This window comes from Pteropus vampyrus, unplaced genomic scaffold, assembly GCF_000151845.1.
Source record: "Pteropus vampyrus isolate Shadow unplaced genomic scaffold, Pvam_2.0 Scaffold276, whole genome shotgun sequence".
NCBI lineage: Eukaryota > Metazoa > Chordata > Mammalia > Chiroptera > Pteropodidae > Pteropus > Pteropus vampyrus.
Genome location: NW_011889057.1, coordinates 856,948 through 880,498, shown reverse-complemented (window position 1 = coordinate 880,498; position 23,551 = coordinate 856,948). Strand labels below are relative to the sequence as shown.

Sequence of the window (23,551 nt, the reverse complement as noted above, 5' to 3'; positions counted from 1 at the left end):
GTTAGCGTGTCTGCTTTACACGCAGCAGGTCCTGGGTTCACACCGCAGTGGAGCCATGGTCCATGATCTATGGCCATGCCACCCTGAACAAGCCTGATGTCTGATCTCAGAAGCTAAGCAGGGTTGGGCCTGGTTAGTACTTGGATGGGAGACCACCTCGGAAGACCAGGTGCTGTAGGCATAAATAAATAACTTTAAAAAATAATAATTATGGGTCAGTTAATAGAGATCGTTTGGTGGAATCCAAACTGAACATTTATGCCTAGTAAACGTTGATTAGTGCATTCATATTAGAGAAATCTCTAATGATATACCCAAGGCCTATGTTTTATTAAAAAAAAACTTCTATAAAAATATAAACAGCTGTTATCAACAGTAACACTAATACTGAAAGTGTCTGTAACTTGGATTGACTAATTTAAACCAAGGGGTCAAAACGGATCAATTTGGATTGACCATTCCCCTAAAAATTTGCTTGAGCCTGTCTGAGGAACAAATGCAGAGATCTACATTAGCAATAATTCACATAAGAACATGGGACCTCCGATGGCTACAACAAATTAAAACCTTAGTCTTTTTGTCAATTTATAAATATTGAGAGCCTGCTATGTTCTAGGCACCTTTCTAGGAGCTCCATAAGGGTAACAGAACCAGAGTCATGCATTGTAAATATAGCAGTTCTTCCATGTCTGTCTGAGTGGAGCCACTTCTAAAGTATTGTGTGTCCTTCTAAATGTAATTTTTAAAGAGAGTCATTGACAAACCAGTGGGGTAGCTGAAAGAAATTGACAAGACTGAGGGGAAAACCCCATAGATGTCTTTGAATAGCTGAAGGGCTGCCTAATGGAGAAAAGGTCTTGTCTTGCTGTATAGGAAATAAACAGAGTTCTAGAATAATAGCTAACATTTATTGAACAAGGTACTTTGTGCTATGCACTTTACATGCAATATCTCATTGACACAATGGGTATTATCATACCTGTTTGTAGAGGAGAAAGCACCTTAAAGAGTAATCAGCTCAGAGTTCCACAACTAGTAAGGAATAGAGCCAGGAATCTATTCAGGCAGTCTGACTCCAGACTTGGCATAAGAAGGTTCTAATGATAGAGCCAGCCAACAATGGGACCACTACTTTGCTGTAACTTGCTAGGAATAATACAGATGAAATCTCCAATCTAGCCCATTCTATCTTGGAGAGTGGGCTGGGGCCAGATTACCACACCCAACCCTCTGCCTCCCCTAGGAGGCCATTGTAGTTTACATACAAATGCAGGTTGCAAATCCAGGAAGTGTTGGTACTCTCAGACACTTCTAACAAATAGCCATCCTTTTTCCTCTCACCCATTTACTGCTTATCACCACCAGGTGGCAGCAGGCAGCAAAACTGTTAGTGAGCTGGGACCCATCCTGTTTACTAGTTCTGGTGCATTGCAGCTGCTGATTGTGTGGCTCCTGAGCCCCGGCTGGGAAGAGACCTTCCTGAGGATGAGCTTTTTGTGCTCCATATACCATCTTCAGAGGGTGTGGTGATCTAGATGGAGTGAGAAAGGGGAGAAGTTTGGAAAGGGACCACCATACGTCACCCTCTCTATCTCCCAGCGAAAGGGACCGCTTCCCCCTAATCCAGTGCTTGGCAAATTTCAGTTTACAGAGAGGTTTCCCTCCAAGGAGTCTCATCTGTTTTTTTGCTATAGTTCTGCTTCATCAGTTGGCGAGCAAGATTGCTCATACTTCCTCCAAACTCCTTGAGCTCCTTTTCTACCTGCTCACCTCTGCGACTATGGAGGACATAGGAGGCAGATAGAAAATTGTTCCTTATACCATTCTGCAAACTGAATGAAGCAGTCTAAATATTGTTAGCCTCAGGAAAGTAGAGAAAAGGAAGTAAGAAAATTTAAGTTTAAGGGAGGAAGGCTGGGCAGGGATAGATTTTAAGCAGCTTTGATGAAACACAGCCTGATGAAATCTTTGCCTCGCAGAGCCAGATAAAATTATCAGCTGTAGATACAGTCTCTCCCCATTGATCAACTCTAGTTCCCCTGCTGCATCAAACAATAACGCAAGCCCCTCAAATACTTCACTAAGAGGTAATCATCTTAATATATATGTTAAAAATCTAAAAAAAGAAAAGGTAATCATGACCAACTCCTCCTGGGCTTCCAGTTAGTCTAGTAGTTCTAAGTCCCTGGAGAACACTCCACCTCTAAGTTCAGTTAACAAGTAAATGGTCATCATCAATGTACCCTGCACTTTTCCCTCTCTAAACTTGTACAATACAATGTATAACTGCATTAATTCTACATCTGACTGTATCCCAAACCTTCTAGCTCTGGCAAATGAGAAATGGAATCGTCTTGTTACTCTTGGTTTCTCATTGTAGTGTCCTTGCAGTCATTGGGGGCACAAAATTCTTGGAAAATTTAATCATTTCTGCTGCAGCTGAGCCTCTCTCACCCACTCTTTGGAGCTGATTTAGTTTTAATCTGCCCTCTATGATATAATGTACTAACTCTTGGAGATTTCTCAAAAGAAAGCCTCACTTCCTATTCATTTAGCTCCCCCACCCCCTAAACTCTTTTCTCAGATTCTCTAATTTTCTCTAGCATCTGTCATTACACTGCAGACAGGGAAGAGGACTGGGGACAGGATAGGCAGGGTCGGTTACAGAACACTTTCATTCCAAATAGGGTAATTTCCTTTCCTTTTGTAAGGACAGCCAGGGAAAAAATGGAAGGAATGTGCTTAAAATATGAAAACTAGGGAAAGCTGACAAATGCACATGTTGGAATCTCAGACCAAATCCTGCCAAACCGAATGGAGTGAAAGGGGATCCTGACCTTCCACAACCCAACTTCACATCTCTAGCTCCTTCTAAAACCCAGTTATTGGAGGTGCGGCTCTGAGTGTCGTCATACCACAGGCGCGCCAGTCCCACGTGGGGAGGTCCTCGTCCCGCCTCTCCTCTTTAAATGGTAACCACATCGCCTTCTCTTTCTGGCCAATCCAATGCCGCTCCTTAGCCTCTTTTCTCCTCCCCCACCCCATCACAGACCGCCCATTTTGGCACTCTGGTCCAATCAGGGAGGTCCTGCCTCCCCGGAGCCTTTCCCTTACCCGCGGGAGGTGGGCGGGATTTCGGCCTTTTGACTCCACCTTGGTTTCTGCGGCGCCGACCAATCCGAACCTTCAGAAAGAAAGGGTGTGGCTTGAAGTCCCCTCCCCATTTTGGGGTTTACGGTTTGCTGGGTGGTAGCCACTCTTAATACTAGGCAACCTCGAAGCGGGTCTCTGGGCTAGACCGGTCTTCCGAGACGTGGCACCATGGAGCCTTCCCCTGGAGACGACTCCAGCCCCAATTCTGTCGACCAGCCCTCTGCTCCTTCCAGCCCCCCTGGCCAGCCTCCCACTGCTCACACAAAGCCGGACCTGAGTTCTGGGAACCAACCTGCCGGTCCAGGCGCTGCGGGTGAGGCCCTGGCGGTGCTGACTTCGTTCGGACGGCGGTTGTTGGTGCTGGTGCCGGTGTACTTGGCCGGAGCAATAGGACTCAGTGTGGGTTTCGTGCTCTTCGGCCTCGCCCTCTACCTGGGCTGGCGCCGGGTCCGCGACAAGAAAGAACGGAGCCTTCGAGTAGCGCGGCAGCTGCTGGATGACGAGGAGCGCCTCACAGCGAAAACACTTTATATGAGCCAGCGAGAGCTACCTGCCTGGGTGAGCGACCACCCTCAATCCTCAGTGCAGCATAGCCCCCTTCTATCCTCAGTTCTAGGGCTCTCCATCCTTGTCCCTAAAATTGTCAGCTCCCTACTTTAGTACAATGGGCCCCGCCCAGACTTTCCCCTCTCGCCCCACTAGCCTCTTGTCTCTTGGGACCGACCATCTATCCATCATCCCCTTCCCCGCTCCCTGCCTTTCCGCACACGCAGATCCTTCCACAGAATAAGGGCTTCTTCCTCTTCCTCTAAAGCAGTACTAATTCTGCCGTGGCTCTCCCTCCTGCTAGCCAAGCTCTTTTTTGCTTTTGATGCCACTCTCGCCTTTGCTGCTCCTGGGCATCCGCGTTTCTGCAGCTGCTCAGAGGGTTCCCTTGTCTCTCCTGTCCTCCTCAAGACTCCCCCGCCCCTATTCAAGGCCATAAGATTCTTCTCCCTTTTCCCGCTCTTATCTCTGGGGACATGCTGGGACCCAGCCTCGGGAGCACAGCACAGCCCAGCTCCAGCACCTGGCCAGACCTTCCGGCCCTCGCCGCCTTCCAGCCTTAGGCATCCGGGCCGCAGTGCAGACAGGCGGCTGCTGGATGAAGGGCGGAGGTGCTGGGGCGGTGTGTGTGTAGGGGTGGGGGGAGCAGTTGAAGCGGGGGGAGGGAGCGCGACTGCTGCAGTGCCCGCTGCCCACACTCTACCTCCTCTGGCCGGCCCCACCCTTTTCCGGACTGTGGGCTGCGCTTACTTGGTTGAGGCCGAGATTCTTATCTCTACACTCCTTTCCTTAGGTGGGGGGCCGGATGCCTTCTCTCAGGCCTTGCAGAGATACAGCCCGTTACCCAGTCCCTTCCTGCTCCTCCCTACCTGCTCCTCCCAGCAGAGGTGCCTGTCTAGGGGGACAATGGCAGCGGAGAAGAACCAAAGTGGACACTAGGCAGACACAGCTATGCTACCTAGGCCTAAGAATGGAGAGGGGAAAAGGGTAGAAATAGTCTCAAGGGAATTGTAGCCCAGGCAGCAACTATCTTTGTTCTTCTTACTCCTCAACATGGAAACTAATCCTTCAGAAGCAACTAACCTTTCTCTTCCCCCAGTACAAAGCACAAGTGTCCTTCTTTCCCGTAAAAGGAGTCACACAAGTAGAAAGAAAAAACACAGGCCAGGGCCTAAATAATTCTTTTGGTCCATTCCTGACTTAAGGAGCTGCTTCCCTCTTCACCTTCCTGGTATAGAAGCCCCAGTCAGAGGAGAGGGGTAAAGGCTCCAAAAGGGAACCAAGCTTTCTCCAATCCCAGAATTTCCTCCTTAAACTCTGACTTGGCAGGACCTCCCCCTCCAGAAAGAATGTGTCCTTTTCCTCCCGCCTCCTCTCTGCCCCAGCAGCTGTCATTTCACATCCCTAAGCTATCCAACAAAGCAACTTAATGTGGCCTACACCCTGTCAGCTCTCCTTGTCAGAGAGACCTCAGTGCCCCCAAACCTTGTGGAGGAATGAAACCTCAGGACATCGCGGCCCCTCCCCCCAATCCCTGGTTGTGAGGAAGCCCTGTCACACTTAGGTTTTCTTTTCTCTGTGGGTATCCCAACCCCCACCCCAGCATCTTCATAGGAAACCACAGGCAGGAGGGTGTGCTCATCACTATCTCTGTCTCCTCACCCCCAGGTCAGCTTCCCAGATGTGGAAAAGGCTGAGTGGCTAAATAAGGTGAGGGTTGTCTTGATTTTATTTTTCATGGGTAGGAGAATGGGGTTTGCTCCTCTCTCCAGACTCTTGCCACACACTTCAAATCTTGGCCCCAGCCTAGTCCCCAGTGCTTTCTGTGGGAGGATTCTGAAGGACTTGACTTTAGAGGGAGGATTGGGCTCTCCTATGACCTGCTCTCTTTCCTCCCAGATTGTGGCCCAGGTCTGGCCCTTCCTGGGCCAGTATATGGAGAAACTTTTGGCTGAAACTGTGGCCCCTGCTGTTCGAGGATCTAACCCCCATCTGCAAACATTTACATTTACACGAGTGGAACTAGGTGAAAAGGTATGTGTCTAAAAGGGAAAGTAAGAGAGAGGAGGAGATGGGACAGGGAAGGTGGGTGACCCTGGGGGCTGAAGTACTCCTCGCTTTCCCTTCCTTCTCAAGAATTCATCTCTTTCCAGCCATTGCGCATCCTAGGAGTCAAAGTTCACCCTGGTCAGAACAAAGAACAGATCCTGCTGGACTTGAACATCAGGTAACACCACTCACCACTCTTCCCACTTTGCCCTCAACAAGATCTTGGCCACTCAGACTACTTCACTCCCCCTACCCCCAGTTCAGCCTAGTACTAACTCTCTTTGTTCTGTTCCTCACCAGCTATGTAGGTGATGTACAGATTGATGTGGAAGTGAAGAAATATTTCTGCAAAGCAGGAGTCAAGGGCATGCAGGTGGGGCAGATGTCAGGAGGGCCCCATAAAAGGAGACTTTGCCCTAAATTTCCTCAGATATGGGCAAGTGGGAGGTTGCAAAAACCAAGGATGGCAAAGTCTGGGGAGAAAAAGAAGGCCTTTTCTGAGGAAAGGCTTTGGATCTTCTCTTCTTGTCCCAGCTACATGGTGTCTTGCGGGTGATTCTTGAGCCACTCGTTGGAGATCTTCCTATCGTGGGGGCTGTGTCGATGTTCTTTATTCGACGCCCGGTAAGACAAAATGTTGAGGGGATTGAGTGAGGGTGCCCAGCTATGGGGAATGGGGGAGGGAATTGATAAGAAGGCTGAATTCTGGGTACTATTCGATGGATGTGACCGTACTACCATATGCTCTGTCCCAATTCCCCTGCTCTTTCCTTCCAGACCCTAGATATCAACTGGACAGGGATGACCAACCTGCTGGATATCCCAGGACTCAGGTATCAAGGATTTACTGAGCACCTGCTGAGTGTTCCAGATTGGCTTGGGGGTTTAAGGGTTACAAAGTAGTAAAAAATGCAGTGGTGCCTTCCAGGAGGCTTGACCCCAGTTGGGGAGATAACACAAATATCCCTGAAAAATACCGTGCTGTGATTTTTCTTCTCTGGGTTGGAGTGGGCATTTTGATGGAGAATGAAGAGGGCTGCAGACTGCTCAGCAGGAGCAAAAAGAGAAGAGCTGGGATGGCAGTGAAGGGACAGAGCAGTAGGTGAGAATTAGGGTAGAAGAGTAGCATAAAAGGATTTTCAAGGACTTCCTTCCAGCTTTAGTTTCTTGGTTGTGGAAAACATAGTTGGAGTCAGGGGATATTGCAAGTTGGGGCCACCCTCACCTTCTTTTCTACTCCTCCATTCAGCTCACTCTCTGACACTATGATCATGGACTCCATCGCTGCCTTCCTTGTGTTGCCCAACCGATTATTGGTGCCCCTTGTGCCTGATCTTCATGATGTGGCCCAGCTGCGTTCCCCTCTTCCCAGGGTATGGCCTCTCTCCCATTAAATAGATCTTTCTTTCGGAAACCCTGTGCAGGGCCCTTAATTTCTCACTATCTGATTCCTACCCTCAGGGCATTATTAGGATTCACCTGCTAGCTGCTCGAGGGCTAAGCTCCAAGGACAAATATGTGAAGGGCCTGATTGAGGGCAAGTCAGACCCCTACGCACTTGTGCGAGTAGGCACTCAGACATTCTGCAGTCGTGTCATCAACGAGGAACTCAACCCTCAGTGGGGAGAGACTTATGAGGTGGGAGAGCTGAGGAGTGGGGCTGTGTGAAATGGGGAGGCCTCGGGAGGTTGTGAGAGAAGATGCTGATTAGATGATCCTCATACTTGCAGTTCATGAGAGCTTTATTCTTCTGTGCTCTTCAGGTGATAGTACATGAAGTCCCAGGTCAGGAGATTGAGGTGGAAGTGTTTGACAAGGATCCAGATAAAGACGACTTTCTTGGCAGGTGAGACTCTACTGTGTTAGGATTCTAAAACCCCAGTGCTACCAAGGGCAGGAAGGTAATTATAATCCTTTTCTAGGCCTGGGAATTGTGTATCATTTTCCTTTCTCACTTCTCCACCATGCACGAAGTCATGCGCGCATGCACACGCACACATGCATGCACGCACACATAAATACCTCCTGAATATAAGGAGAAGGGAGTCTGAGATCTGCCAGTTATTTCTGGGTGGTGAAGGGAGGACCAATGATATGCTACTAATTATTCCCTCTCAACTTCCAGAATGAAGATGGATGTAGGGAAGGTATTGCAGGCTGGAGTACTAGATGATGTAAGTTGAGAGAAGAGGAAGGTGGGGGGTGGTCCTGTTCATTTAGCAGACAATAAGTTGCTACATTGGCAGGAAAGAGGTTAGGTTGCTGTCTGATCTCTACTACACTTCATTCTTTTCTACTTTTTCTTCAGTGGTTCCCTCTACAAGGTGGGCAAGGCCAAGTGCACTTAAAGCTAGAATGGCTGTCACTATTGCCAGATGCAGAAAAACTAGACCAGGTAACCAACATGGGAAGCAGGAAGCTGGCAGGGGGGAAATAGGTATCTGGAAGTATAGGGGACTGCAGGGACCAAGATCTGACCATTGCCATCCCTTCAGGTTCTACAGTGGAATCGAGGAGTCTCCTCTCGACCAGAGCCCCCATCAGCTGCTATCTTAGTTGTCTATTTGGACCGGGCCCAGGATCTTCCTGTGAGTGTGGCTTCTGAGGGTGGGTGAACAGGGAGCCTTGGGTGCAGCATTCACACAACCTCTCTTGCCCCTGCCTGCTTTGCTCCAGAAGCAGCAACATCTAACACAAGGGTTCCAACAAGGGGATCAGAGCCACCTCGGGGAAAAGATTCTGATGAGAGCCCACCTTCCTTCACTGAAACAAAAACAAAAACACCCATAATAGTGACTTCTGAATTCTACATCCTACAGCTAAAGAAGGGGAACAAGGAACCCAACCCAATGGTACAACTGTCAATTCAGGATGTGACCCGGGAGAGCAAGGTAAGGGCCAGGATGTCACTGTGGGAAATGTCATGTGTGGGAGGCTGGGGGAAAGGAAGACTGTTCTTGAGATGAAGTCTCCCTTTTGGAAAGCCAATAAAGCGCTTTCTGGAGAAACAGGAGTGGTACTGTGGCATGTACCCTTAATCCTGTACATCTCCAGGCCGTCTATAGCAACAATTGTCCAGTGTGGGAGGAGGCCTTCCGGTTCTTCCTGCAAGACCCTCAAAGCCAAGAGCTCGATGTACAGGTGAGACGATCACTTATTTGCCCCCTCCTAAACACCCTATTCTATCTTCCCCAATGGGTACCATTTCCTCTCTCCATGTTCTCCATCGATCTCTATTTTCAACCCATCTACCCAGACTCTACTTCCTCTACTCTCTCTGCTGTTCCTCACCTATCTAGAATCATTGTTTTATAATTGAGAATAATACACTTAAAATGAGTGACTATGGTATGTAAATTATGCCTTAATAAAATTATTTTTTTAAAAAGAAGATATTGAGTACCTATTAAGCACCTAGCATTTTAAAGGTCATAGAAAAAGCATGAAACAGTATCTGCTTTCATGAAGCTTACTAGCTAGTTTCATAGACAAGATACACATATACAAAACCATCCAAGAACAATTAAATATTAATTGGCATGAGTAAAATACCTATAAGTATAGTGCTAAGGATGGCCAGAGAAAGGTATGGAGTTTGGAGTAACTAGAGATTTTGTGAGAGAAGTAGGATGGTAATGGGAACAGAATGAGCACAGGCGAAGGGACCATGAGGTGGGCAAAGGACTGTAAAAAGATGGCCCAGAGTGGAGCAAAAGGTCTGTGATTGGCACAGAGAGAATGAAGCTAGAGCCATGTTATAATTTCTCCAGGATGCCTCCTTTCTCCCTAATCTGTTTACCACATCTCCTCTTCTTGTGCCTATAGGTGAAGGATGACTCTAGGGCCCTGACTTTAGGGGCACTGACCCTGCCTCTGGCTCGCCTGCTGACTGCCCCTGAACTCACCCTGGACCAGTGGTTCCAGCTCAGCAGCTCTGGCCCAAACTCCAGGCTCTACATGAAACTGGTTATGAGGGTATGGAGATGGAGAAGGTGCTAAGGGTGTGGAAGGGCCTTGTAGATTCTTTGGTATTAAGAGTAAGGAAGGGGACTCCTCTAAGATTAAATGAGCTAGTATATGTGAAGTACCTAGCAAGCACACAAAAAACGTTTGTAGATCTAACTGGGGAAAGAAATGGTATACAAGTAAGATGAATGTGGAGGGAACCCTGCAGAGATGAGCCCAGCCAAGGCAGGGACCTGGTTTCCCCATCAAAGCCCTTGCTCTGCCCCCCTCAACTCCCACATACCTGCCTGCTGGTGGCTAGCTGCACTTCTTTGAGTTGACAATCACATTCTCCTTCCCAGATCTTGTTCTTGGATTCGTCAGAAGTGCGCTTCCCTGCTGTGCCTGGTACTTCTGATGCTTGGGACCTAGACAATGAGAGTCCCCAGACAGGCAGCAGTGTGGATGCCCCACCTCGACCCAGTCACACTACTCCTGACAGTGTCTTTGGAACTGAGGTGAGTGTATATCTGGAAAGGACTGGCGTCTGTTTGCCCACCCTAAGTGTGCAAAGGGTTCTGACAGCTTTCTCTCTCTTTGATGCCATCTGGTGCCCCTACCTGCCTCTCTTGCAGAATGTGCTTCGGATCCATGTATTAGAGGCCCAGGACCTGATTGCCAAAGACCGTTTCTTGGGGGGACTGGTGAAGGGCAAGTCGGACCCCTATGTCAAACTAAAGCTGGCAGGGCGAAGCTTCCGGAGCCATGTCGTTCGGGAAGATCTCAATCCCCGCTGGAACGAAGTTTTTGAGGTCAGAATTGAGTGGCTAGGACTCCTCCCAGTTCTGCCCCATTCTTCCCCTTAGCTCTGAAAGTGGTCCAAAAAAGCTCTGGGGTTCATTTAATTGGATGGGGGTTTCCAGTCATTTGGAAAAGAAAAGGAGAAACTCCCCAATATCTGCACTATTTTCTTACACTAGGTCATCGTCACATCAATTCCAGGCCAAGAGTTAGAGGCTGAGGTGTTTGACAAAGACCTGGACAAGGATGACTTTCTGGGCAGGTGAAGAGAGTGGGAGTCCAGTGGGGGAAACAGGCTGGGCCTCTGTAGGCCTTAGAAGTGTGGCCTCAGGGAGACAGAAACTTGGCTCTGACCATCGACCTCTTGTCTTAATCTTTCTCCTCTACAGGTGTAAAGTGAGTCTCACTGCAGTCCTAAACAGTGGCTTCCTTGATGAGGTGAGCATGGAAATAAAATGAACAATCCTTCCCGATCTTGACCCAAGTTTCATTCTCATAGTTCCTCTGTCCCCACAACCCCAAGTCTTAACCCTGCCTGCTACCACAGTGGCTGACCCTGGAGGATGTCCCATCTGGCCGCCTACACTTGCGTCTGGAGCGTCTGACCCCCCGTCCGACTGCTGCTGAGCTAGAGGAGGTGAGGAAAGCTACAGGAGGAAGGAAGGGACCCCAAATGGGTCAAGATGAACACTTCTCTATCAGCTTTCAAGGCATATGTCAGGCCCCAGGATATTAGTCACTACTCCTCAAACACCTGTGTGTCCTTCTCCAGGTGCTGCAGGTAAACAGTTTGATCCAGACTCAGAAGAGTGCAGAACTGGCTGCGGCCCTACTATCCGTCTATCTGGAGCGGGCTGAGGACCTGCCGGTGAGATCTGCTCCCTACACCCCATAGCTCCCTGGCCCTTCTTCTACCTCCCTCAGGTTTGGATGCTCCTGATATATTTGGATTCATAAATTCCAAATTCTTCTCTTTCCCAGGGAGGTGCTAGGGTGGGAAGAATTGTCTGTCCAAGGAGGGAAGTGGCTGTTAAGTGATAATGAGGACATGGCTGCTGGCCGTGGATATAATTTGTGAAAAGAGGCGGGGATATGCCTAATTTGGTCCAAATTTAAGACAATTTTAATATTTACATTAAATACTAAATATTCAATATTTAACATAATATTCTTTTTCTAGCTCCGAAAAGGTACCAAGCCTCCCAGCCCTTATGCTATTATCACTGTGGGAGATACTTCTCATAAAACTAAGGTATGAGGAAATGCTGCAGGGCTAAGAACGGGAGGGATAAGAGTAGAGAAGAGAACATCAACCACTGATCATCACCTCTCATCTCCACCAGACTGTTTCCCAAACTTCAGCGCCCATCTGGGACGAGAGTGCCTCCTTTCTCATCAGGAAACCAAACACTGAGAGTCTGGAGTTACAGGTACTATAGTCGTTCTACAAACATTTTGCAGATTCCCATCATGGGCCAGGCACTGAACCAGGCAAAGGGTATTTATATATAAAAATATCTAGTTCTCATCTTTATGGAGCTCACACTCATTGGGGGGGAAATATAACCAGAAAACCTCCAGACTGATAACTGCTGGGATAAAGGGCACTATGGGGAAAAAAGAGAGGTTCTAACTCAGAATAAGGGAAAAGGTGGAGGTATTAAGAAAAATGTCCTTAAATGACGTCTGAGCTCACGGGTAAATAGGCTCTGGCCAAGAAAAGAAGAAGAAGAAAACTCTTCAGGCTGAGAAAAGAATGGAGGAGAAAAAAGGCAAATTATAGATTAGAGAGGCAGGCAGGAACAAGATCACAGGAGCTGTTGAATATTATGCTAAGAATTTGGATTTTATCCTTAAGGCATTAGGAAACATTTGAAAGAATGAGAAGTGACATATCCAGATTTACACTTTAGGAAGATCATGCTGAGAGCAGGGCAAAGAATGGACAACACTGGAGGCAGGTAGATCAGTTAAGAGACTATTAAAGTAACTGAAGCAAAAAATGACAAAGGCCGGATGGTATCTGGTGGTTATTTTGACATAGATTGGGAGGAGGAACAAGGAAAAGCCTAGATGCTAACTCCTGGGTTTTTAGCATGGGGTGGCTAGACAGATAGAAGTGCCATTGCCAACATAGGCAATGCACGAAACAGGAATTTTTGAATTTGAAATCTCTGAGGGACAACCAAGGGAGATAGCCATCTAGAAGGTAGATATATGGCCCATTATCGTGTTCCTCCCTTTCCCTTTTCTTTGAGCATCATGAGCAAGAAACAGGCAGCAACTGTAGTCGTGAGTGTGAATGAGATCTATTAGGGCATATGTAGAGTGAAAAGAAGACAAAGCATGGCCATGCTAGGCACTGTAACAATGAAAGGGCAAATGGAGGAAGAAGAGCCCTTTAAGGGCCTGAAGTAGCCAGGACAGTGGGATACCCACCAGGAAAGTGGGTTATAGATGCCAAAAGAAAAGTATTTCAAAAGACCGGAAGTAGCCAAATATTGCTGAGAGGTAAAATTAGATGATTGAAAACTATTTGTTGACATTGACTAGGAGGTCACTGATTATTGCAGCAACTTCAGTGGCATAAACAGAGTAGAAACTAGATTTCAATGGCTTGAAGGATGAATAAAAAGTGAAAAGGTATGAGAGGTAGGAAGAGGAGAGATGGAAGGTAATATAGGAATGCAGACTTTCTCTTCTTATGGAGGAGCAACGAATACCTTCTAAAGTCGACAGACCAATAAGTAGAGAATTACATGACTAGAAACCAATAGGATTTAAAATAATGTAACTATTAACAACACTAGCAGAGGTAGAGATGTAACTGAGCTCAGTTCCTCATCCTGCATAGCAAGGAATCAATGGATACTAACATTGGTAAATTTTGAAATAGAGATATAGGCATACTAGAATTGTTAGAACAAAGGAAACAGAGTTTAAAGGTTGTTACATTTGGAGTATGGAAGTGAGGGTAGGATGGGCAAAAAACATTTACTTTAATTTTAATACCATTCGTTTCTCCTCTCTATGCAGATATTACTGGTATAATTCCTAAAGCTTAGGAAGTAAAAATAGTATGGTGTGCTCTGGTTAAGAAAGGAAGGGGAGCAGCGGGACCGGCAACTGTTACCAGGGCTTCCCTGCCCTTCACAAAGGGGGGCCCTCTCACCAAAACCACCAAGAGTCCAGGAACACCAGGATTAAATCCTTTATCTCATGATCACAGTCCTGTTATTCCACAGGTTCGGGGTGAGGGGACTGGCACATTGGGCTCACTCTCCCTGTCCCTCTCCGAGCTCCTCGTGGCTGACCAGCTCTGCTTGGACCGCTGGTTTACACTCAACAATGGTCAAGGGCAGGTGCTACTGAGAGCACAGCTGGGGGTGAGTGCCAGGAGATGGTGGGTAGGAGGGAGGGCAGACAGGAACAGAGGGCCATGTCTTCAGAGCAAGGGAGCAGAGCTTACAGTTTTCTTGTCCTAGATCTTGGTGTCCCAGCACTCAGGAGTGGAAGCTCATAGCCACAGCCATAGCTACAGCTCCTCATCTCTGAGTGAAGAACTAGAGCTTTGGGTGGGGCTCCCTCACACCACCTCCTCAGCCCCAGAGCTCCGGCAGCGCCTAACACATGGTGACAGGTAAAGGGCTGAGACGGAAAGATGGGATGCAGTCAGAAATAAAAAGGATGAGCTACAGGTTCCCTATGTATTACCTTCTCCTAGACCTATCTCTATCTCTCCACAGTCCCCTTGAGGCTCCAGCTGGGCCTCTGGGCCAGGTAAAACTAACTATTTGGTACTACAGTGAAGAGCGAAAGTTGGTCAGCATCATTCACAGTTGCCGGTGAGACCCTATCCATCCGATCCTCCAGGTTCTCTCCATCGCTCCCCTTGGGTTGCCTTATCACCTACATCCTCTTGTTGCAGGGCCCTTCGACAGAATGGACGGGATCTTCCTGACCCCTATGTGTCACTATTGCTACTGCCAGACAAGAACCGAGGCACCAAGAGGAAGACCTCACAGAAGAAGAAGACTCTAAATCCTGAATTCAATGAACGGTCAGTCAGTGGGCATTCAGGTGGAGAGATGGTAGGCTTGGGAAGGACGCCTGCCTCTAACACCCGGTCCTTCCCCAGGTTTGAGTGGGAACTGCCCCTGGATGAGGCCCTCAGGCGAAAGCTAGATATCTCTGTGAAGTCTAGTTCCTCCTTCATGTCAAGAGAGCGTGAGCTGCTGGGGAAGGTAAGAGGGTGAGGATGGGCAGGGCAAAGGTAAGAGTTAGAAGCTTCTGGTATCAAGGCTGTAGTCCCTGAGGAAGCATCCCAGGTGGCATGACTTTGTAAATGACCCAATCACCTCTGCACTGGTTTGGGACCAGGAATGTGTGATGATGGGATGTGGTCTGTGGAGATATCAAAATAATATCTTGCCTTAACCATCCTCCAACACAGGTGCAGTTGGACCTCACTGAGATAGACCTTTCCCAAGGTGCAGCCCAGTGGTAAGTATCTGGGCTGGACAAGCCGGGCATGGGCCTGGATATTAAGTAGGAGAAACCCCAATCATAGGAAGAGAAAAAAGATTGCAAACTGAGCTGGGAACTATTGATTCTTTGAAGTATAAAAGCCCTTGGAATGTGTCTTATTTATAAGAAGACACAAGAGTCAATTCCTACCTGAGTGTTCTCTGCTTGTTCCCATAGGTATGACCTTATAGATGACAAGGACAAAGGCAGCTCCTAGGAGCTGAGGATTATCAATCTGACTGTTGTCTCCTTGCCTCGCCTCATGCTGTATCATCGCCTCAATGTGATGAGCCAAAAGCTGGGACCTAAAGGCAGAGCCTTTGCCCCTCAGCTCTCTCACCTCCCAGGCCCATGCTAGGGCCTTTGCCTGACCAAAGAGGAGGACCCTATGTCACCCTTTCTTTACTGCACGACCTTTATCCTCCTGGGTTCCTGGGGCGGGGACCTGAGCTGGCTCTTTCTTGCTCTGCCTGCACATTCTCCTTTCCTCCTAACTCCTCAGGGCCTTCTCTGTGCCTGGCCACTGGCAGCACTAGCAGTGGCATTAGCTTATGCCAAATATACTTTTGGAAAGATCTTTTTTCATAATCAGATGGTCATTTCCTTTCCTACCATAAACAGTCAGGGACGGTAAGCACATGGATGGGAAAGTGGATAGGCTAACCACTCAAGCTCTGAGCCTCTCAGACCATTGCATGTAGCGAATGTATAGCAGCCCAGGCCCTGGTATCCAGTTCTGTCCTCAGTTTCTTCAAGCCTGTCTTGAAAATTATATTTGTTATGATGACTGGGGACAGCCAGTCTCCCGATTCACTCTGGAAAATGGGAACACTTGGATTCTATCCAAGCCTTCAAGTAGCAGATATCAGTCTTGGGGCCTCTAGCTGGTGCTGTGAAGAGGGCCTTGGAAGACTCAGGCCAGTGGGGGCAATCTTTCGTCCAGGTGCCTAGGCTGTTAACTCACTGACTAGAACTGAACCTCTTCGTTTTGTACCAACTCTGCCAATCCACTGTAACTTACATTAAACATTATACTCAAACCAGTTGTGGCTCTTTTCCTCAAAGACAGGGAATACAGCTTACCCATCAGATATTTATTGCATGTCAAAAGCCTTTATTCAATTCACAAGTCATGTTGGTTTACTTAGTGGTCAGAACCTACTGTGGTTGCAGCCACCAAGAATGTTGGTTCCACTGAGGATGGTCCAGGGACCTGAGTGAAGTAGCTGCTGCAGAGTTTCTGGTGAGATTCATTCCCAGTCATGGTGATGAAGTCAGTAACCCACTCAACTTGTCTGCTGACCATTATCACCTCTTGAGCTTTCCAAGGAAAAGATTCCCAAACCCAGTAAACCTGGAAGCTCTGCACCTCAGTACAGGCTCACAGAGTATCTCCGTGGTATGTTTAGACATAACCAAAAAGGCTTCAGGCCCACCCCATGGGCTGCTAAATAAGTTTTTTTGTACCCATTCAGATCTGCTCACCTTGAACTCTGCTCCTTTCTGGACCCTTCCAGGAATGCAAACTAGAGGAGCTGTGCTCCATCTGTTCTACCAACCACACGAAAGGAGAGTGAGATAGGGAAAGAGTGAATGACTGAAAATGATCTGGAATAGGAACTTGGAGATTTTGTAGCTGCTTCAGCGGGACTCTATCCTGTTCTCTAGAAGAGTATAAACCTTAGGATGCTGTCTACAGGGAGGAGAAGAAAGGCTCGGGGGAAAAAACTAAACTCAGCTCCACAAATTATTGTCAAAATTCACCTTATTAGGAAAAACTAAATTTAAACTCCATGCCATCTACTAACTTGGCTCCTATTTCCAACCTGCCCCCCCGGCCCCCGGCCCCCCGCCAATCACTCCTTTGTATTCATTGGTACTTCTATCATCTCTACTTGCTATCAATTTAAGAGGATCCCAAGCTTTGGCCATGAGCAGTTGCCCTCCCCCCAACCTGGAAATTAGTTGGAAAACCCCCCAAAACACAGGACAGAGAAACATTTCTAAGGACTCTTGTTTTATTATTTAGTACTTGGCATGTAGCCCAAGGCATGTTCTAGTTGGCTCAGCTAATACAACCAGGGATCTTGCAATGTGTGATTTTAAGAAACACTCTCCTGAATGAGTTCATCACTTCAACTAATCAACATTTCCAGAAAACCAGAGGACATGGCACAACTTCTCCCATTCCAGAAGGGTCCCTACTCTTTCCCAACCTTTTCAGTTCAGGATACATAAGGGAGAAAGTATTGATCTACATATTAAATACAATTCAATACATTGTTGCATACACACACACACACACAAAGATGAAACTAAGGGTCATTAATTACAAGAATTAAATATACTTCTGTTATTTCTCAAACAGCTGGCCTTCCACACTGACTCGCACTGAAGCCCAGCCCTTCCAGAGAAAGGCAGATGCAATTGCATAAGGGTACACTATAAATGGTGTTTACAAATACTACCCTCTTGGAATGTAGCTTTATTGACCTAAACAGTGTGTTATAGTTAACTGGGGATGGCAACACAGTTGTACACTCAACAGCCATTTCCCCCTCTTCCCTACAAACAGAAACCCCCAGAGCATACCTGGTGGCAGTGTGCCAGCCCCAAAGGATTAATCACAATTCTTGCTGGATACTCCTTGTTGGATACTCCTCTGCAACTCTGGGTAGCTTTGTGACCCAGGTCTGGTCAATAAGATATAACAGGAAGTCAGCTGGGGACTGGAGTATCAAGAGAAGAAAGCCCCCATTGCCCCTTTCTTTTCTGCTGCAGCAGCCTTCTTTAAGGCTATGAAGTCACTAACACGAGGAAGAAAAGCTAACTTGATTACAGGAGTAAATATTTTATAAATTAAGGTCATATTATAATCTGCTTTTTTCATAACACAGAAGCATTTTTGTACGTTATTATTCTTTGAAAATATAATTTATAATGGTTGTGTACAATTCTATAGAATGAATCATAACTGATTCTCTATTGTCAAAAATAAAGGTAGTTCCCAATGTTTTCCTACCCACTGTGGGAACAAAAATACTTACACACACTTCAAATGATTTCCTTAGGGCAAGTGGAATTGGTGGGTCAATTTCTGTACTTTAACGACTTTTAATACATTCTTCCAAACTGCATTGAAGATTATATGAATTTTCTACACTCCCACCAGCAATACACAAAAATGTGTTTTCCTATTTCTCTGCTGAATATTTTAATTAAAAAAAAAATCCTTGCCAACTGATGGGCAAACATTTGCCTACTTTTATAGATTTTCTTGCCTCTTCCCTCACTGTCAGGTTACCAGGTCATTTCGGGGTGCAGTATGACTTCTCACCAGCAGCAATCCCTCCAACCTGTCAATTTTTTTTTCTAATCTTGGGCTGGAATCCAGATAACATTGTGGAGCATTGTGCTAGTATGTACTACTGAAATGTAAAAGGAAGATTGCCCTAAAGAATGAAAAATCTGACACCAAAAGCAAAGGCAACAAAAGCAGAAACAAACAAATGGGACTATATCAAACTAAAACCCTTCTGTACAGCAAAAGAAACAATCAACAAAATGAAAGGCAACCAACCAAATGGAAAAAAAAATTTGCAAATCATATATCTGATAAAGGGTTAATATTTAAAATATATAAAGAACTCAATAGCAAAAAACAAACAAGTAATCTGATTAAGAAATGGGCAGATTTAAATAGACATTTTTTCCAAAGAAGACATACAGATGGCCCATAGATATATGAAAAGGTACTCAACATCATTAATGCAAATCAAAAACCAAAATGAGATATCACTTCATACTTGTTAGAATGGCTATTATCAAAAAGACAAGAAATAACAACTGTTGGTGGAGATATGGAGAAAAGGGAACACTTGTGCATTACTGGTGAGAATGTAAATAGGTACAGCCACTGTGCAAAATGGTATGGAGTCTCCTCAAAAAATTAAAAATCAAACTACCATATATATGATCCAGCAAGTCCACTTCTGGGTATTTATCCAAAGAAAATGAAAACACTATAATTCAAAAAGACATCTGCACCCCCATGTTATGAATAAATGGGAAAAGATGTGGTATATATACACAAACTGGAATGTTATTCAGCTATAAAAAAGAAGCAAGTCTGGCCATTTGTGACAACATGGATGGACCTTGAGGGCATTATGCTAAGTGAAATAAATCAGACAGAGAAATACAAAATACCTTATGATTTCACTTACACATGGAATCTTTTTTTTAAAAAAAAGGAGCTCATAGATACAGATATTAGTTGTCAGAGGTGGGGGTAGGGGATGGAGTGGTGGGTGAAATGGGTAAAGGGGGTAAAAATGTACAGACTTCCAGTTATAAAATAAATAAGTCCTGGGGAATATAATGTAAAGCATTGTGATAATAGTTAATAATACTATGTTGCATATTTGATAATTACTAAGAGAATAGATCTTAAAATTTCTCATCACAAGAAGAAAATTATTTATTTATTTATTATTTATGCCTATAGCACCTAGTCTTTCTAGGTGGTCTCCTATCCAAGTACTAACCAGGCCTGATCTTGCTTAGCTTCCAAGATCAAACATTAGACTTATTCAGGGTGGCATGGCCATAAACCATGAAGTGTGGCTCCACTGGGGTGTGAACCCAGGACCTTTTGCATGTAAAGCAGATGTGCCAACTGCTACACTATGGAACCAAGAAAAAAAAATTTTGTGATTACGTATGGTGATAGATGTTAACTAGACTTATGTTAACTGGACTCATTTCACAACAAATATCATTTCACAAACCCATATAATGTCAGTTATACTTCAATTAAAAAGAAAAAAATCAAAACCAAAACTAAAAGTCTAAGAAGGAGTAGGGTGACTAGGCAAGCAGAGTAACTATAACACATAACTGAACATAAGAAAAATGTAAAGAATAAAAGGGCACTAAGAGAGCAGCTGAAGGACTCTGATACAATCTCCTCTGCTTCCTTCCCTCACAAACATTTCCACTGTGCTCCTCTGCAAATCTAGTTCTACATAACACTTCCCACCCACTCTATCCTTTAGTATTCTTTACCTTTATTTACACAGAGCTCACTTTGGCCTCCCCTAAAACCTGGCTCACCTCCCAAGAGACCTCACTCACCTGCAACACCCTCCATGGGAGACTGCTCCTTCTCCTGAACTCTATATACTTATACTGGGAGGTGGGGTCTGCATTCTCCTTGTGCCCCAATGCTGCTTTCCCATCATTATTCTTAGAGCTGTAAAAATCTCAGATCCTTTGGAGATGATGCCAGTCTCTATCTTCTTTCATCTCTGTCATTCACTAAATACTTGCACACTCAATATTACCAAAGGGTGTGGCACCCTTAATATTGCTATCATCCTGGTGTCTTCAATGTACATTTTAGGTCACTCAATAACTAGCATCAAAGTTCCCCACAATGGTGGACATTGTTGGTTTTTCTCCCAACATCCTTTCCACTCCTTCCTACGTGGATGGATTCCAATCCACCTCCAGTGGCACAGACATACCGTGAGTGGTCTAAATGAATAAGAGCAACACCATCCTCTTTGCCACAGGGGTGGGCAATAACCTATGTGTAAGTCAATCAGGGCATGATAGTGCCCTGGCCAGGTTGATTAGTTCAAGGATGGATGGACATTTTTCTAAGTTGGTCTAATCAGAGTGAAGTCCAGGAATTGATTTCAATGGTCAAGAGAAGCTCACTTGCTTCCTCTTGTGGAATAAGGATGTGTGATAGCTGTGCAGCTAAGCCGCATTTGGCTCTAGGAGGGGACCAAAGGAAGGAGCTAACAGTGGCAAGAGAATTAGAAAACAGATCCTTTTTGTTATGTCCTGAACTTCTGGATCAAAATGAATCTAAAACCCACACAACCTCTTGACTTTTCAGTTACATAAGCCAATAAATCCTCTTTATTGTTTAGCCAGTTTTAGTTAGATTTTTGCTATTTGCAATTGAAAGAACTCTAAAGTACATTCTCCTCAAATCCAATGACCTTCACCTCACTACCCTTGCCCACTGATTCTAATTCCCATCTTCCTCTGCATCCTTTGAAATTTCAATCTATTTTTTTTTTTAAGTTTGTTTTGCTGGAACTTTTATTAGGAATCTCAGATTGAACTTTTTTTTTTTTAAATCTATCAACAATCACTTTATATTATTTTTATTTTTTAATTGAAGGAATTATTTAAATTCCCCGCACCCCCCTCACTCCCGCCCCCACCGTCCACCTCTCCTCTCCCCTCTGGTAACCCTCTAGTCCATTGTTCATGTCCATGAGTCTCTGTTTGTCCTGTTCATTTAGTGCTTTTAGGTTTATATCCCACATATAAGTGATATCATGTAATTTTCAACTTTTTCTCTCTGGCTTATTTCGCTTAGTATGATTATTTCAAGGTCCATCCATGTAGTTGCAAATGGTATTATTTTATCTCTTCTTATGGCTGAGTAATATTCCTTTGTATATATGTACCACAGCTTCTTTAGACAATCATTTATCGTAGGACACTTCAGTTGCTTCCATGTCCTGGCCACTGTGAATAATGCTGCTATGAACATCAGTGAGCAAATATCTTTTCAGATATGAGTTTTCAAGTCTTTGGGGTAAATACCCAGGAGAGGGATTGCTGAATCATATGGTAGATTAATTCTTACTTTTTTGAGGAACCTCCATACTGGTTTCCATAGTGGCTGTACCAATTTGCAGTCCTACCAGCAGTGTATGAGGGTTCCTATTTCTCCATATCCTCTCCAGTAAATTTCAATCTGTTTTCTTCAAATACAACTTTGACATCTCCAACCATCTCATTTCTTCAACTTCATTGAAACCCTAGCCTCTTAGTGACTTTCCATATTCTCTAAATCTAATAGGCCACTTCTATATTCATTTCTTTTCTATTTGGCCTGGACTACAAACCCTCTTTTATTCAGACTCCCAAATCCCTTGCTTCCATGTTCATCCATCATCTCTATTCCACAAAACTCCAACCCATTACTATTTCAGCTGTCTCTTTTCTCTAGCTCAATCATCCAAGCAGCTGAGTACTCCTGGAGGGAGGAAATTATAGACTGGTGACATTACCAATTCATGATCTTCCATTGCAACCACCCTCCACGCTGATCAGCAAGTTTGAGTGTGGACCACAGAGTAGGCACTCAGCAAATATTAAATGGGTGTTTGTGAATGGGTCTCCAGTAAGCTGTCTCCCATCTTTCACAGCACCTATTTCAAACCTTTACCATTTTCTCAAGTCACCTCCTCCTACTTCTTCTCTTAGCAAATAAATCACCTCGCCTTCTACTTCAGGGTAAAAATAGGAGTTCAAAACATAGGAACTCTCTCAATCTCTTGAATCTTCAACCCATCTCCCTATTGATTTACTAGTATCAGTATCCATCCTTGACTATTCCCTTTTACTCAGATAGCCATTCATTCTACAGATATTTGAGTGCCCAATACATAGATGCCGGGCAGTATGCTCTGACTGGCCCTGGAAATAGTGTGTGTTGGTGGGGAGAGGGAGCAGAGACATAAAAGACAGAGACATTAACCTGAGCAAAAAGGACATAGGACACTTTTGAAGATCTGAAAGTTAGCAGGTGTGGCTGATGCAGAGGTGTGGCTGGTACAGGCAAGGAGTATTTGAAACTGTGCTGGCTTTTGTGGGCCAGTGTATGGATTTTGTCTTTATTAAAACACATAGAAGAATTTTAAGTAGGGAGATGACATGATCAAATGCACATTTTGAAAAGATCACTCCTTTTATTAAAGCTGTGGTTACCTATGTTTGTTAGTTCATTCTGTTTTCCAATAGGCTAAAAATATTTCAAATAGATTCCCAAGCCCTAACACAGACCTTGAGTCAGAATCTTTGGGGGTAGAGGCTAGTAGTTTGTCTATTATCTAGCTCCCAAGAGATTCTAAAAAAACAGCTAAGTCTGAGAACCACTGTTTTAGACCATTACAAAATGAAACTAGCATTACTTACTCTAACATTTATTTTGTTTATATCTTGCATCTAGTATGGGCCTATAAAATGGGACTTGGAAAGGACTTTATAAACTATCTGTGTATCATAAAACATCTTCATTATCCTCCTTCTTCTTTCTATTATGGGTTAGCACCAATACCACTTTCTGGTCAAAATGCCAGAGGACTGTAGACATCTTTCCTAACAAATTCTTTCCTATGTACTTAGGAAATAATGTCCTCTTTACATAAGCTATTATCCATATTAAAACATTAGCTGGTATCTAAAGAGCTAATAAAGCTGTATAAGATGAACCCACAATTATTCAAGTTATTGAAGATCTATAGTTCTGTGTAATTCCAAAAATTGTTTTAATGTATATTTTCTTTTAAAGATATGCCCTTCCTAATTATTTTATGTTGAGATTAATAGTAGAATAAATATGCAGTCTCTAAGAACATACAAGTCATGTGCTAGGTGGGGAAAGAAAAGAGAGATAGGCATCTGTCACAGAAAATCCACATACATGATGTATGAATCA

The 23,551-nt window shown here is 45.0% G+C and overlaps 1 protein-coding gene, 1 long non-coding RNA gene and 1 pseudogene across 2 annotated transcripts; 2 read left to right on the top strand and 1 right to left on the bottom strand.

Moving 5' to 3' along the window:
• Positions 1 to 65: 65 nt before the first annotated feature.
• On the top strand, positions 66 to 181 carry LOC111729721 (annotated as a pseudogene).
• A 708-nt stretch (positions 182 to 889) lies between these two features.
• Positions 890 to 3,204, bottom strand: LOC111729702. The gene is made up of 2 exons (XR_002776341.1): positions 3,115 to 3,204; positions 890 to 1,531 (listed from the first exon to the last, which is right to left on the bottom strand). It is a non-coding gene; the product is annotated as an uncharacterized LOC111729702 (long non-coding RNA).
• A 3-nt stretch (positions 3,205 to 3,207) lies between these two features.
• ESYT1 (extended synaptotagmin 1) lies at positions 3,208 to 16,064 on the top strand. Its single transcript, XM_011375695.1, has 31 exons — positions 3,208 to 3,711; positions 5,368 to 5,409; positions 5,599 to 5,733; positions 5,853 to 5,926; positions 6,049 to 6,121; positions 6,283 to 6,372; positions 6,526 to 6,581; positions 6,998 to 7,121; positions 7,210 to 7,386; positions 7,512 to 7,594; positions 7,874 to 7,922; positions 8,057 to 8,143; positions 8,244 to 8,336; positions 8,568 to 8,639; positions 8,803 to 8,889; positions 9,574 to 9,723; positions 10,056 to 10,211; positions 10,329 to 10,505; positions 10,674 to 10,756; positions 10,884 to 10,932; positions 11,042 to 11,131; positions 11,267 to 11,362; positions 11,675 to 11,746; positions 11,838 to 11,924; positions 13,740 to 13,880; positions 13,980 to 14,134; positions 14,241 to 14,339; positions 14,423 to 14,554; positions 14,633 to 14,738; positions 14,948 to 14,997; positions 15,199 to 16,064. The coding sequence occupies exons 1-31, from the start codon at positions 3,322 to 3,324 to the stop codon at positions 15,236 to 15,238; spliced, it is 3,315 nt and encodes a 1,104-aa protein (XP_011373997.1). The 5' UTR covers positions 3,208 to 3,321; the 3' UTR covers positions 15,239 to 16,064.
• Positions 16,065 to 23,551: the final 7,487 nt, after the last annotated feature.